Here is a 13,898-nt window from a genome sequence, read left to right as displayed (position 1 = left end):
CTATAGGGAGCTCAACAAGATTACTGTAAAGGATAAGTTTCCCATTCTCATAGTTGATGATCTCTTGGATGAGCTACAAGGATCATGTTTGTTTTCTAAAATTGACCTGAGATCGGGTTACCATCAGATAAGGATGAGGGTGGAAGATATACCAAAGACTGGATTCAGGACTTATCATGGTCACTTTGAGTTTAAGGTGATGCCATTTGGGCTGACAAATGCACCAGCCACCTTTTAGTCATTAATGAAATCTTTGTTCCAGCAACATCTGAGGTGGTTTATATTAGTTTTCTTCGATGACATCCTAGTATATAGTAAAAATTTACAAGAGCATGTGGAGCATTTGAGAGAAACTTTCAAAATTTTGCACAAAATTTTGTAGTTTTCTAAGAGATCGAAATGTAGTTTTTCCAAGTCACAGGTGGAGGACGAGTACTTAGGGCACATCATTAAGAGTAAAAGGGTGGCTATAGACCCTTCTAAGGTATCAGCAATGATGTCTTGGCCTGTTCCCAAAAGCCTTAAAGGGTTGAGGGGATTCCTCGGTCTGACAGGGTATTACAGAAGATTTGTGAAGAATTATGGTTCCATCAGTAAGCCGCTGACTGATTTATTGAAAAAGAACTCATTTCAGTGGAGTATAGAGTGGAGTATAGAGGCTGAGGAAGCTTTTGAGAGATTGAAACAAGCCATGAGCACTGTTCCAGTGCTAGCCATGCCTGACTACAACAAGACCTTCACTATTGAGACTGATGCTAGCAATCAAGGTATTGGTGCTGTTCTTACTCAAGACAACAGACCCCTGGCTTATTATAGCAAGGCTTTAGCACCCAAACATAAGGGGAAATCAGTGTATGAAAAAGAATAGATGGCTGTTCTAGCAGCCATAGACAAGTGGAGACATTATGTGCAAGGAAACCATTTCATTATTAAGATTGATCACTTCAGTCTTAAGTATTTGATGGAGCAAAAAATCACTACTGCTATTCAACAGAAGGGACTTACTAAATTACTGGGCTTGGATTATGAGATTATATATAGGAAGGGAGCTGAGAATAGGGTTGCTGATGCCCTCTCTAGAATTCCTGAGGAACAAGGTGAGTTTCAGGCACTGTCAGTAGCACAACCTGAATGGATTTTGGAGGTAGAAAAGAGTTACGAAGGAGATAACAGTGCTCAAGAATTGCTTACCGCCCTAGCAATCAACCCCAATCATAACCAAGACTACAAGTTGACTTCAGGGGTGTTGAGATACGAGGGTAAGGTGTATATTGGCAAAACTATTGCTTTGAGACAACAACTACTACATATTATGCACGCATCAGCTTTGGGTGGACACTCTGGACAGCAGGGCCACCTTGAAGAGGTTACAATTGTATTTCTTTTGGCCAGCAATGAAGAAAGAGGTGCAAGAATTTGTCTCTAGTTGTGATATCTGTCAAAGGTGTAAAGATGAGAATGTAGCATCTCCTGGTTTTTTACAACCATTAGCTATACCAACTCAAGCCTGGAATGACATTAGTCTTGATTTTATAGAAGGACTTCCTAAATCTCAAGGCAAAGAGGTGATCCTGGTAGTAGTGGATAGATTCACCAAGTATGCACATTTTGTAGCCTTACAACATCCATATACAGCAGCTCAGGTGGCAGAAGTTTTCATTAGAGAAATCTATAAGTTGCATGGTTCCCAAAGACAATGGTTTCTGGTAGAGATAAGGTGTTCACTAGTTTTTTCTGGCAACACTTGTTTAAAACAATTGGTACCACACTATGTATGAGCACAACCTACCACCCTGAGTCTGATGGACAGACCGAAAGGCTCAACAAGTGTCTAGAAGGATACCTTAGAGCTATGGTGATGAGTAACCCCAAACAGTGGGTAATCTGGCTTCATTTGGGTGAGTGGTGGTACAACACCAACTACCACACAGCCTTGCAAACCACCCCCTTCTTTGCTTTATATGGGTATGATCCCCCACAACTTTCCCTTGGACCTTATAGTGACTCACCAGTGCAATCAGTGCAGGACTTGGTCCAACAAAGGGTGAAAATTCAGCAAGTATTGAGAGACAATTTAGTGGAGGCTCAGGCTAGAATGAAATAGTATGCTGATCAAAGGAGAAGTGAAAGGGAACTGCAGGTAGGAGACTGGGTTTATCTGAAGCTTCAACCATATAGACAAACATCAATTGCACTCAGGAAGCACCTCAAATTATGCCCAAAATTCTATGGCCCTTACAAGGTTCTGCAAAGAGTGGGCAAGGTAGCTTATAAGCTTGAACTCCCAACAAATTCTCTTATCCACCCAGTGTTTCATGTTTCCGTACTCAAAAAGAGAATTGGCCCAGATGTAACACCCCTGCAACAACTTCCATTGGTTGGAAATGATGGGAAGATCTTGGTTAGGCCCCTGGCTATCTTACAAAGAAGAATGGTAAAGGAGAACAATGCTGTAGCAGTGAAGGTCCTGATTCAATGGGAGAACTTAGCTCTTGAAGAAGCTACCTGGGAAGACTGGACATTCATCAAGGTCCAATTCCCTGATTTCATTTAGGGGTTAGCATCACATTCTTGAGGACAAGAATGTCCCGATGGATGGTGGAATGTAATGATCATTTGTTACACATATTAGCCAGCACTACTAAACGACACCGTTAGAGCCTATTTAAATAAGGCTCAACAGTTAGTAATCAAGGGTGGTGATTAAATTAGATCAAGTACCAGATCAAGGGCTGAGATTCACTCAAAAGGGGGTATAAATATCAAATACAAATAGAAGAAAGGCATGTGAAATTGTTATGTTCTAAGCTCGTGTTCCTTCCAAAACTTCTTCTCTAAATCTCAATCCAAATTCTTATTCTTCCTCTTCCCAATTCTGTTCTTATCTTCCAAAATCCTTACCTTCCAGTGAAGTTATTTTCAATTAATTGGAAACTCTTTGCGATTTAATTGAATTTCAGTTAGTCATTTCCGAAATTCGGTTATTACTGTTTGAACACTGTTCAGCGTGAAGTTAGTGTATTTGTTGAGTTGTTGTCGATTTAATTTGTTGTGATTGTTGGAGTTCATTACATTCTGATTCTGCTGTACTGTCTATATGAAGATTCTTGGTTATTCTCTTGCTTGAAGTTTTTTCTGTTACTTACTTTCATGAGCAAAAATCATTCGACACAAATAGAAATTTCGAAGAGAGTTTTCTTATGTAGATATTAACATACAACATAAAATAAATATTCTTAGCACCTACTTTAACTACAGCAGTTCTGTCAGTTATTCTTGATTGTATACTGTCAGCCCAGTTACATCTAATGCTACTAAGGGTTTATTTGGTATAGAGGAAACTGTTTTCCAATTTTTCTATGTTTGATTGGTAAAATATTTTGAAAAGCGTCTTCTCTATGGAAAAAATGGTAATCTTTGATCGAAATAGGAAGAAAAAATTTCATAAGTGACATACCATACTGATTATTTCTTCACACAACTCCAGATTCACTTCCACTCCATGCCACCCATTCGAACTTTGCCCTTATAGTAAGAAAAATCTTTTAATTTCTGGGAAAATTCTGCTGTACCAAAACGCATCCTAAAACATTAATTCCTAGCTGGAAAATGGGGTATGGTCATAATAATTATAAGATGTTGATGTTAGGTGAAATAATATAGTAGAAAATAGGAGCTAAGGAGTCTTCATCTGTTCCACCTAGAAATGGTATATAGTGGCTTCATGTTATAATAGATCTAATGTGTAGGTACGTGATGATCATAGATTGGTTCCCCATACCCCTTGCTTTTACTTCAAAAAAAGTAATATTAGATGATAGGTCTTTTATTTAGGTCTGCAGTCTCTACACATGCAACATCTTTTAGATTTGTTGGGACTCATTTGTTTTCAATTGGGCTAAAAGTCAAGAAGGGTATTTTCATAATTTTCATACTTTTAACTTGATGGCTGAGTGTTTATCAGGTGTTCGAAAGATTTCCTCAATGAGAAGTTTGGTTAATGATGTAGTTAAGTTTCAGGGTTGATTTACGCCGCGTGTTTTGGGTTTCTTTATAAGGTGTTTGGGTAGTCAAGGGTTGGTTAATGAGGTTACTGAGTTGTTTGATATATGAAAAGAATGGGTGTTTGTGTTCCGAATAGTTTTACGTATAATTGTTTGTTGGATGCTATATCAAAAGGTGGTGATGTTGGTTTGACTAAGTTGAGGTTGAAGGAGATGTGTAGTTATGGGTGGGAGCTTGATAAGTATGCGTACATGCCAGTTTTGCAGTGTTATTGTAATGCGGGGAAGTTTGAGAATGCATTGGTTGTTTTTAACGAAATGCACGCGAAGGGATTGGTTGATGCACATGTTTTATCGATCTTATTGGTTCTTTTAGTAAGTGGGGTAAGGTGGATAAGGCGTTTGAGTTGGTTGAGAGAATAGAAGATCTTAACATTAGCTTAAATGAGAAGACATGTTTTGTTTTGACCCATGATTTTGTGAGGGAAAGTAGAACAGATAAAGCGGTGCAATTGTTGGACAAAATGAAGAAAATAGGTTTTGTGATGGACATTTTTGATTATGGCGTGTTAATAGAAGAGTTTTCGAGGGATAAGGAAATTGAGAAGGCTATACAGCTGTACGAGGATATGAATGTTTCAGGTATCCATCCTGATATTAAAATACTTAGTGACCTTATATCTTGTGTGCGTGATGAAAGAGACATGATCCGGATAGTTGAAGGGAGGTATGAGAGCCTGGATCGGAAAGCCTGGATGCTGTTGTATAATTCTGTTCTGAAAGGACTTACTAACAATTGTTCAACTGATATAACATACCATCTACTTTCTGCATCAGCGGGTCTCGACTCTGGTGGTGATTTTAATGAGGACACTCTTTTTCCCATGAAAGACTCTTGCTTGTCCAAATACTGTTTCTTTTGGACTAGTTATTGATGGTTTGTGTCCTGCGGATTGGTTGGAAATGGCTCTTAGCCTGTTTAGAGATATGGACCATATTGGTTGGAAACGCAGTGTGCTACTTTACAATAATTTAGTTGATTCCTTGAGCAGGTCCGGTAGACTCGATGAATGTTATGAACTTTTGAATGAGATAAAACAATCAGAATTTCTGTTGACACATTACACATGCAACTCAATTTTTGGATGCTTATGTAGGCAAGGGTATGATGGAGGCACCCGTCTCTTGTGAAGGAGATGTTTGTGCATGGTCATCAACCTTTGGTGAAATATTACACACTGCTCATGCAGAAACTTTGCAAAGACAGGCAAGCAATCAAAGTTTTTAACTTTCTAGCCGACATGGTTCAAGAAGGATATCTCCCTGATGTAGTTGGTCATTCAGCAGTCAAATGGCCTTGTTAAGATTAAATAGTTGGATGAAGCACTGAATCTTTTTCAGAGGGATCTGTGCTCGGGGTTATTGTCTTGATGTGGTTGCTTATAACATCATAATAAATGGGCTTTGTAAGGACAAAAGGGCACTTGAAGCCCAGGATTTTCTTGATGAAATGATGGACAAGGGACTTACTCCGTCAGCTGTTACCTACAGCTCACTGATTGATGGGTAGTGTAAAAATGGTGATGTAGACCGGGCAATTGTATATCTCACTAGGATGACTGAAAAAGAACGGGAGCCCAACGTTATCACTTACACCACTTTAATAGATGGGTTATGCAATGCTGGCAAACCTAATATGATGCTATGAGTCTTTTGACCAAAATGGTGGCAAATGGATGCTCTCCAAATAGAATAACTTTTATGGTTCTCATTGTGGTCTGTGCAAGTGTGGAAAGCCAGACGATACTCTGATTTATCTGCACGAAATGGAGAGAAAGGATAGGAAACCTGATCCATCCATCTATATAGTGCTAATTGATGCTTTTATAAAAAGTCTGAATCCTAATAAAGCTTATTACCTTCTAAAAGAGGTGGTCCATAATGAGTCTCTTCAAGATTTAAATAGTAAGATTCGTCCTATTCTCAAAGAGGCAATACTTTCCTTGTCAGCAGATCCAAGGACTTCCTCAAATGTAAAAATCCTGTTGGAGGAAGATCATCTTACAACACTCTGTAACTATTGTGAAGTTGGATGACATGATGAGATAAATTAGATTTCTTGACCTCATCTGTTTGCATCTGCAGTTATTCCTAACATTTTGCAAGTTAAATATTCGTGGTTGTCGAGTTAAGTCAAATTTTTATACTAGACAATAAGGGGTCATTCTTTTTCCCACTTTACTGGACATGTGTGAAATTTAAGGGATAATATTCATATTGTTTGCAGTTCAAAAGATCACTAACTAAACCATTCAATGGAATGAGATATGAGAGTTGTTAACAACTCTGATTTTACATTCATTACTTGATGTTACTGTGCGTGCTTTGCCATTATAAGATCGTTACGCAGAAAAATATCCTCTCTTTCTGTAACAATGAAGTTTTGATTCTTTGGAAACAGGAACATATAATTATTGGTGCTCTTTTCCAAACAGTCTAACTCCAATCTTAGATTCAAACAGAAACAAGAGCACTAGACTCTCAGGGATGATATTTGTTTCCTTCTCCTCCAAGTTAATTCAGATATCTTGTTGAGAACGTTCTCTGTTTCCTTATTCTTTTTCATCTCTAAGGAAAACCTAAAAGAAAAAAGAAATAGTTGCTGATATTTCTCTTCATTAGGTGTCAATTATCCTGCTGCTCCTCTTCCCCCATTGCAACAAGCAATACTAAATTTTAGGTTTTCGTTTTAAAATTTAGCTTTAATATTGAAAATTCTTAGTTTTGATATTGATAGTCTTTCACTTTCCATGCTAAGTAAATAATTGGGTTATCAAGAAAATTTCTCAACTTAAAGGTACCTGAATAACTATGATAGATTTCACCATTTTTATCTCTGTTCTATAATTATGTGTAAATGTAGTTGAATTCTTTCATTTTACAGTTAAAATTTACTTCAACTTTTGGACTTTATACTGTGACATGTTTGTTAATTGACTGGTTGTTAATATAGTGGTATCAATAGTGATGTTAATTCTAGAAATCGAAATAGGGCTGCATCCTATATGAAAATTGCATTAAGATATGGCTAATAATAGCTGCTGATACACCTGAAATAGCATATAGAGTTGTGGATTGAAAAAATGATTCTTTTGTGGCCAAAACAGGATGAGCATGGCATGTATGCTTATCTTTTTAATTTTCGTTGCTTACAATTGTTGCTGATATAGCCTGAAGTAAGATTACATTTAAGATTAGAATATTTTGTTGTACTTATCTACATAGAGAATTCTCAACAACAACTTACTTGGTGAAATCCCACAAGTGAAATGTGGGAAGGGTAAAGTGTACATAAATCTTATCATGACCTTGAGGAGGTAGAGATGTAGAGAACTCTCCTCTGATCTTTTTTCCCTCACTGCTGTGTTTGTAGCTCTATCTACACAATAGGACAATTAGATTTTCAAGAAATTGTTTTTCAACTAATATTCCTTTATACTCCAATTTATCATCGACCAATTTAAAAAAAAAAAGAAATGTACTATTTTTTTCTACCCAAAACTCCTTTCAAGAATGGATAGACTCCACATTACTACCATCAATGTTTAGTAGTATTGATGTAATTGGTGGAATGAGAAGAGTTGTCCATTTGAATGCATAAAGCGCTGCGAATTGATATTTATTTTTTTAGTTTAATATATCTCGTCTAACCTTAATTTTATATCGTCTATTTTATGCAACAAGGTTCAGTCTTATGTTTGCAGAGCTAAATCTGAGGATGCATCACATGTCATCTTATGTAAATAGAATGTATAGAATCATTTTGTAAAACTTGGCTCCTTGACGTTTTGTTAATACATTTATATGTGTGTATCTCTCTGTGTATACCGTGCTAACACAGGCCAGGCATCTCTAGTATTTGTAGAAGTACTTCCGATTCAAAACAATTTCAAGCTCCGCCGGTTCAACAGCTCACACTCACACTCACGAAGGAAGTTGGCCAATTCCGTTAATGACGATGGATTCTCCGGCAAGTACATTCAATCCGAACAAGCGTCTCAAAGAAGAGTTACGATTTTTCCTCTCATTTTCTTTCAACTACTAAATCCATAAATTGCAAATTTTTTCACTTTGTTATGATCTGAATCTTGAACAATTGAATTTTCGATCATTTGTTTCAGGTTTGTCAGCAATTTAAAAGGAGCTTCAATGATGGAATTATTCCTTCTCATTACTACTCTCTCTGTACCAAATACTTCCTATAATTTTTATTTTATTTTTTCATTTTTAATAGAGTTAATTGTTAAAAACACACCTAAAGTATCCAAATTTTGTTGATTTTCATACTTGAACTGTTAGGTGCTTGAGGTTTTTTTTTTTTTTTTGATAGACATGGTGTCCGGGCTAGTTTTTGTGCATCTAGTATTAGGTACGTGAGTTTCCAACCTGAACTATCAACAACTATTATCAAAATACAACTGAACTGTTAATTGTTCACTTTTCCTATTGAAAGTGCTATGTATGAAACTCAAAAATTAATATTTGAGGTGTGTTTTGATAAATAATTGGTGATAGTAAATTACGCACTTGATAGTTAGTGTGAGAATCAAACAATTAATAGCTGCAATATGGTTTGATAAATATTTGGTGGTAGTTCACATAGGAAATTCACGCACTTGATAGTTCAGCAATGGAAGTCAAAAAATGGGGATATTTTAGGTGTGTTTTCAACCATTTACTCTTTGTAGTATTATGTGTTCTATTTTAATTCTTGGTTTTCTGTTGTGATTCAGATGCTTCTCTTTCTACGTTCAGTGTATTCCAGTACCAAAAAAGGTGTGTAATAGCACAACATTGTATCATTTTTTCTCGTCATAATTATCACTTCACCCCTTTGTGAAGCATCTGATCCTCTATCCAGGGTTTGCATTGTTTACACAGTTTTAGTTATATCAAGCTAACACAGTGTTCCCATCATCTTCGTTTTCAGGTCCTAATTCAGCAGAGGCCTTGTCGAAGAAAGATGATGTCATTAAAGCAGTTGTTTGTAAGAAGAACATGGGATCATATCTTGCTGCAGCGACTCTTGATGTCCTATGCATTGTATTTCCAGCCATTTTATGTGTAACTGTAAGTATTTTCTTTCTGTTCTATTAGACCAACAATGCATGTGGTTCATTTTAACTAGTCAAATAAATGGATGAGAAGATCTCTATTTGTATTAACATTTGAATGAATAGGAAACAGTAAGAAGATTTAGTTGTAGGCTGGTTATTATTTCTAGCCATTGCTGTTGAAGTAATTGTTTCCTGCGTGCTACATGATCTCAAGTTTTGACAACTTGATTTAATACCTGATATTTTTAATCAAATGAGTAACTATTCAATCTCAGATTCTGGCGGATTGGACGTATATTAATGCAGTTGTGATGACCTTATTGGTGGTATTCTTTATTTTACCTAGAAGGTAATCAATCATAGAATTCTATAGCCATTCCAGGGAGCTGTTCACATATATTTAATGTAGCTTGTTGTATGTAAAGGTACTTCATGTTCAATGCAGATCTGGATTTTCCGTTTCTCAAGAAGAGGGGGCCCGATCTCTTAGGACAAATATATCTGCATACAGGGTTGCTATGGTATGTGTAATAACCATTATTTACATAACGTTTCCATCTACTTTAGTCACCTTTTATTTCTGGAGTTACTATTTATGATGTTAGGGATGATTGCTGCAGAACTTTTTGACATGCGTATGTATTCTGGCTGTTGACTTCAAGATATTTCCTAGAAGATATGCCAAAACAGAGACCTATGGTACTGGCTTGGTAAACTACTATCTGTATTGTATTTGCCATATTTGTTCTAATACCTTGCTGCGCGCACTGAAGCGCCGCCAGTGCGATTAGGAACACCCCGATCTGCAGTTGCTCAGTTTTAAGGTGAAACGTGGCGGCTAGTAGTTAGATTGTATCAGTTCAAAATTTTCTTCATGTGAAGTTTCCTTGAGATTAGAGATTAAGGATTGAGCTGGCATTAAACAATTGTAAAATTAAGGGTTATTTCTGGAAAGGAAACGAATGGAATGGAGGAGATGATTTCATGGTATTGTTTTCTAGTTAACGAATTGTTTTCTAGAGTAGACCAGGATTGTTCTATGTCATTGATTAGTCTTAAGACTGTATTATCTCTTGTTGTTCCAAACACAGCATGATTCCTTGTATAGTTCCTAAAATTACATTTTCTCTCTCATTTTAGGCATTAAAATGTTAAATAAATCCTCTCTATAATATGCTTATTTGCAAGTTGTCATTATAAAAGTTCTCTGTATTTTTCTTTACTTTTATGTCCTCTTACTATATAGTCAGTTTCATTGTATTGAGCTCAACTTCATTGATTCATTCTTTTTGTTTATTTTTTTCATCGTGGTTCTGTCAACTTACTACTTCTCATGAACCTTTTCTGAAATGTAAACTGGAGTTAGATTAGATACCTTATGTTTACCTTGTGGTAATATCAGATGGACATTGGAGTAGGTTCGTTTATTGTGGCAAATGCATTGGTTTCACGACAAGCACGTGGAATTGCAAAAATGTAAGTGATGATTCTCGTTGATCATTACCATTAATGAGATGCGACCTCTTGTGGACGGTGCTATATATTTTGACATGTTTCTCCTAAGGTGTCGTCTAGTAAGGTATATAAGAGTAGTACTGAATAGGGTGTATTAGTAATGCTTGGATCAGTTATCCTGCGATTATTTCTTATCCACTATTTGGATTGGTTTATCAAAAATAACATGTATTGCATAATTTCTTAAAAAAAAAATATTTGTTTACCATAATACCTTCCACATTCTTTAGCTTTTTATACTTTGTGGGTCTTTGAGGCAGTTCTGTCCTTAACTATGATTATCCATGTATTAATAACCCAGTATTGCTAATGTTGTGGTTTGTTATGTGTAAGAATAATACTAAATAGAGTGTGTAATTAGTACATGTGTTAGTTATACATAGGTCAAAAACACTACCAAACTAGGGATTAAATAATACCAAAGCTAATACATATATTATTTCTCTAATACGTCCTACCAAACGACTCCTTAGAATATCACTCACACACACACATTACGTAGCGACCAACCTAGTTAATTGTGCGTGTCTGTAAACCATGTGAAGATAGCAGGGTGAAAAGCAAAATAAGCATTTCACTGAGAGAATTTGTTACTTGAACTGACTTGTACCTTGCCGTGCTTCAACCTTTTGCCCTAGTTTATCTATTTCACTCAGTAAGAGTTGAAAATAGCACACTCATGCAAACAGGTAGAATTTCTGTTGTTAAGTTCCCACAGAAACAGCTTCAGCTTCAATGACAAGGTCATGTTGCCTTGTGAAATAATGTGAATATCTGGAGGAGTGATGTTCGATGCTCACAAATCACTGATCGTTCATCTTTCATCAGATTCATCAGGGGCTTTAATGGGAAGATAAAAAAGGCATATTTTTTCATACTATTAATTGATCAGAAGGCATTAAAAAGAATTGTATTACCGGGTAGAACATTTTTTCTAGTTCTATTCTAGATTGGCACTGCATTATATGTTTAGAATTGGAGAGTGACATAGATATGTGCTTAAACATCATAGGAAGTGTTTTTTTCCGCACAGCTGCAAAGGTTGCATGTGGCTACTATGTCGATCTTCTATTAAGAGCATCTATTTCTAGGAAATGTTGCAACTTGCAAGTATAACATTTAACTCCTCACTTTTACTCATTCACTTTAATTTGTTGCATCTTCACTTTGAGTCTAATCAGTTTGAGTGAGGTCTGTGGTTTCAAATCAGTGCCTTGGAGTTTTTCACTAGGTTTCAAGCAATGCCAAGAAAAGGGCACATGATCTGCTCTAGAATTATCCAAAATATTTGTTTCTTTTAGCCCATCTCTGGGTAACATACGCTACAGATTCCCCTGTATTAGTTACATTACTATCATGCTTCTTCTAAGGTGATCTTTTCATTCCATGGATTTCTAATTATTCTATTTGATTCTTTGAGATGCTCATCGTATTTCTCAACTAGTTACCTTTGTAAACTTAAAGCCTCATTGGTGTAGTAGCTTTAGAGTTTTCTTTTTTTGAAAGAAAAAAATATTGACGAAGAAGGAACATCTTTTTCCTGGAAACCATATAGCTGATTCCCCTGTACTAGGGATTTCAATCAAAACATTCAGTCAGATTATGTTTCTTCATTGTGAAAGTCAGAATCTGTTCCATTACTATTATAACTGTTTCTGTTCTTGATTCATTTGATAAAAGGTATGTATTTCTCTGGACTAGGTCTACAAAAACACAGTCGGATCGCATTGCTTGATTAGACTGTTATTGAATTTCTGGTCCATATTTATCTAATTTATTCTCTTCTTAGTCATTTGATAAAATAATGTTTGCAGTTTCTTAATTGGCACTTACATTTCCAGGAATTTGAGAAATGCAATTTCTTCAACTTGTCCACTCATAGTTTTGGGGTTTGCTCGAATCTTTTTCACTTCGAGTGTTGATTATCAGGTAAGCAGAATCCTAATTCTTCTACATTACCAATGTTTATTCATTTTCTTGGGCGGGGGGAAACAATATTGGAGATTCAAATCCAAGAATCATTCTTGAGGGGAGATATTTCATCCCGTGATAATAATCTGGTGAGTTGATAACTTGAGTGTGTAGTGTATCCACCTCCACCCCATATGATGCATGCCCGAAATTATGAAGAAGCTTTTGAGAATGTCTCGTGATTAGCTATCTTAATCATGAACTTTTTGTCTTATTTTTGTCAGTCTGTGTTTCTGATATTGTGCAACTCATCCACAGAAATGCTGATACTAAGCTGGATGTGCGGTCGCACAGGATTTGACAAGATTAAAAATGACCACACTTGCTAGAAGATGCCAGTAGCACATTCAGGATAATATAAGAGAAGGTTGTGTGAGATTGTTTGGTCATGTTCTTCATCAACCTATAGATAACACCACTCTACAAGTGGAAAGCCAAGGTAGTAGCCAGTAGGTGTTAACATGGGATGAGGTAGATCTAAAGTTACATGGAAGGAAGTTATCTCAAGAGGCTTCAATTTCTTGGAATTCATTCAGACTTAGCAAAAGATAGGGTATAATAAAAGTAAAAGCTCTATATAGATGATTAGTCAGGGATATGTTAGGCCTTATTTGTTTTTATTAAGATTACGATGTCTGAATCAATTTTGAGCCAAAGGTCTATTGGGAACCACCTCTCTACTTCATCTGTGGTAGTGGTATGGACTGCGTACACTTTACCCTCTCCGGACCTCACTTTGTGGGAATACATTGGGTATGTTATTGTTGAAGATTAAGATGTCTGAATTTGGATACGCATATGGATATTGAGATGTGCATTTAGATTTCGGAAAAGGGTCAAAATATCCTTAAACTATCAAAAATGGATTAAAAATACTCCTCATTAGTTTTTTGGCTCAAAAATACCCCTTCATTAAACATTTGGCTAAAAAATGCCCTTCACTCTAACAGAATTCCACCAAGAACACCACCTGGATAAAAAGAGCCACCTGGATATTCCACATCATTGTCCACGTGTATAATCCCTTTTTAAAATTCATGAGCCCATCAGCTTAGCAATGGACCCGACCAACTCAATCACGTGTACAATGCTACACAAAGAGAGCACTAAAAGAAGTTAGGGCAAAATTAGCACAGACCATCATCTTGCGTCTTGTTGATGTTTACAAGTGATTAGTGTTAGCTGACCATGTCTGCTTACTTTTGTTAGAGTGGGTAAAAAGTCCCACATTGGTTGGGGAATGAACTGGTAGTTTGCTTATATGGACTTGGGTAATCCTCACCTCTTGAGC

The 13,898-nt window shown here is 36.3% G+C and overlaps 1 protein-coding gene and 1 pseudogene across 3 annotated transcripts in view; both read left to right on the top strand.

Annotated features, from left to right (window-relative positions):
• Positions 1 to 1,696: 1,696 nt before the first annotated feature.
• On the top strand, positions 1,697 to 7,436 carry LOC107872778 (annotated as a pseudogene).
• Positions 7,437 to 7,740: 304 nt separating this feature from the next.
• LOC107870790 (uncharacterized protein At4g17910) overlaps positions 7,741 to 13,898 on the top strand; it is a 21,387-nt gene continuing 15,229 nt past the window's right edge. For 2 of the 3 annotated variants that reach the window (XR_007043622.1, XM_047394700.1), the window contains exons 1-9: positions 7,741 to 8,072; positions 8,186 to 8,249; positions 8,798 to 8,840; positions 8,995 to 9,134; positions 9,397 to 9,470; positions 9,567 to 9,642; positions 9,742 to 9,831; positions 10,524 to 10,597; positions 12,478 to 12,565. Coding sequence is in view for 2 of the 3 variants with exons in the window: in XM_047394700.1 (XP_047250656.1) it covers positions 8,017 to 8,072; positions 8,186 to 8,249; positions 8,798 to 8,840; positions 8,995 to 9,134; positions 9,397 to 9,470; positions 9,567 to 9,642; positions 9,742 to 9,831; positions 10,524 to 10,597; positions 12,478 to 12,565 (705 nt within the window). In the remaining variant the exon portion in view is untranslated. The remainder of the gene's footprint in view (positions 8,073 to 8,185; positions 8,250 to 8,797; positions 8,841 to 8,994; positions 9,135 to 9,396; positions 9,471 to 9,566; positions 9,643 to 9,741; positions 9,832 to 10,523; positions 10,598 to 12,477; positions 12,566 to 13,898) is intronic. The other variant, XM_047394705.1, reaches the window with a different exon arrangement.

Source organism: Capsicum annuum, chromosome 1 (genome assembly GCF_002878395.1).
Source record: "Capsicum annuum cultivar UCD-10X-F1 chromosome 1, UCD10Xv1.1, whole genome shotgun sequence".
In the NCBI taxonomy this organism is placed as follows: domain Eukaryota; kingdom Viridiplantae; phylum Streptophyta; class Magnoliopsida; order Solanales; family Solanaceae; genus Capsicum; species Capsicum annuum.
The sequence above is the reverse complement of the archived record's forward strand: the minus strand, read 5'-3'. Positions and strand labels throughout refer to the sequence as shown.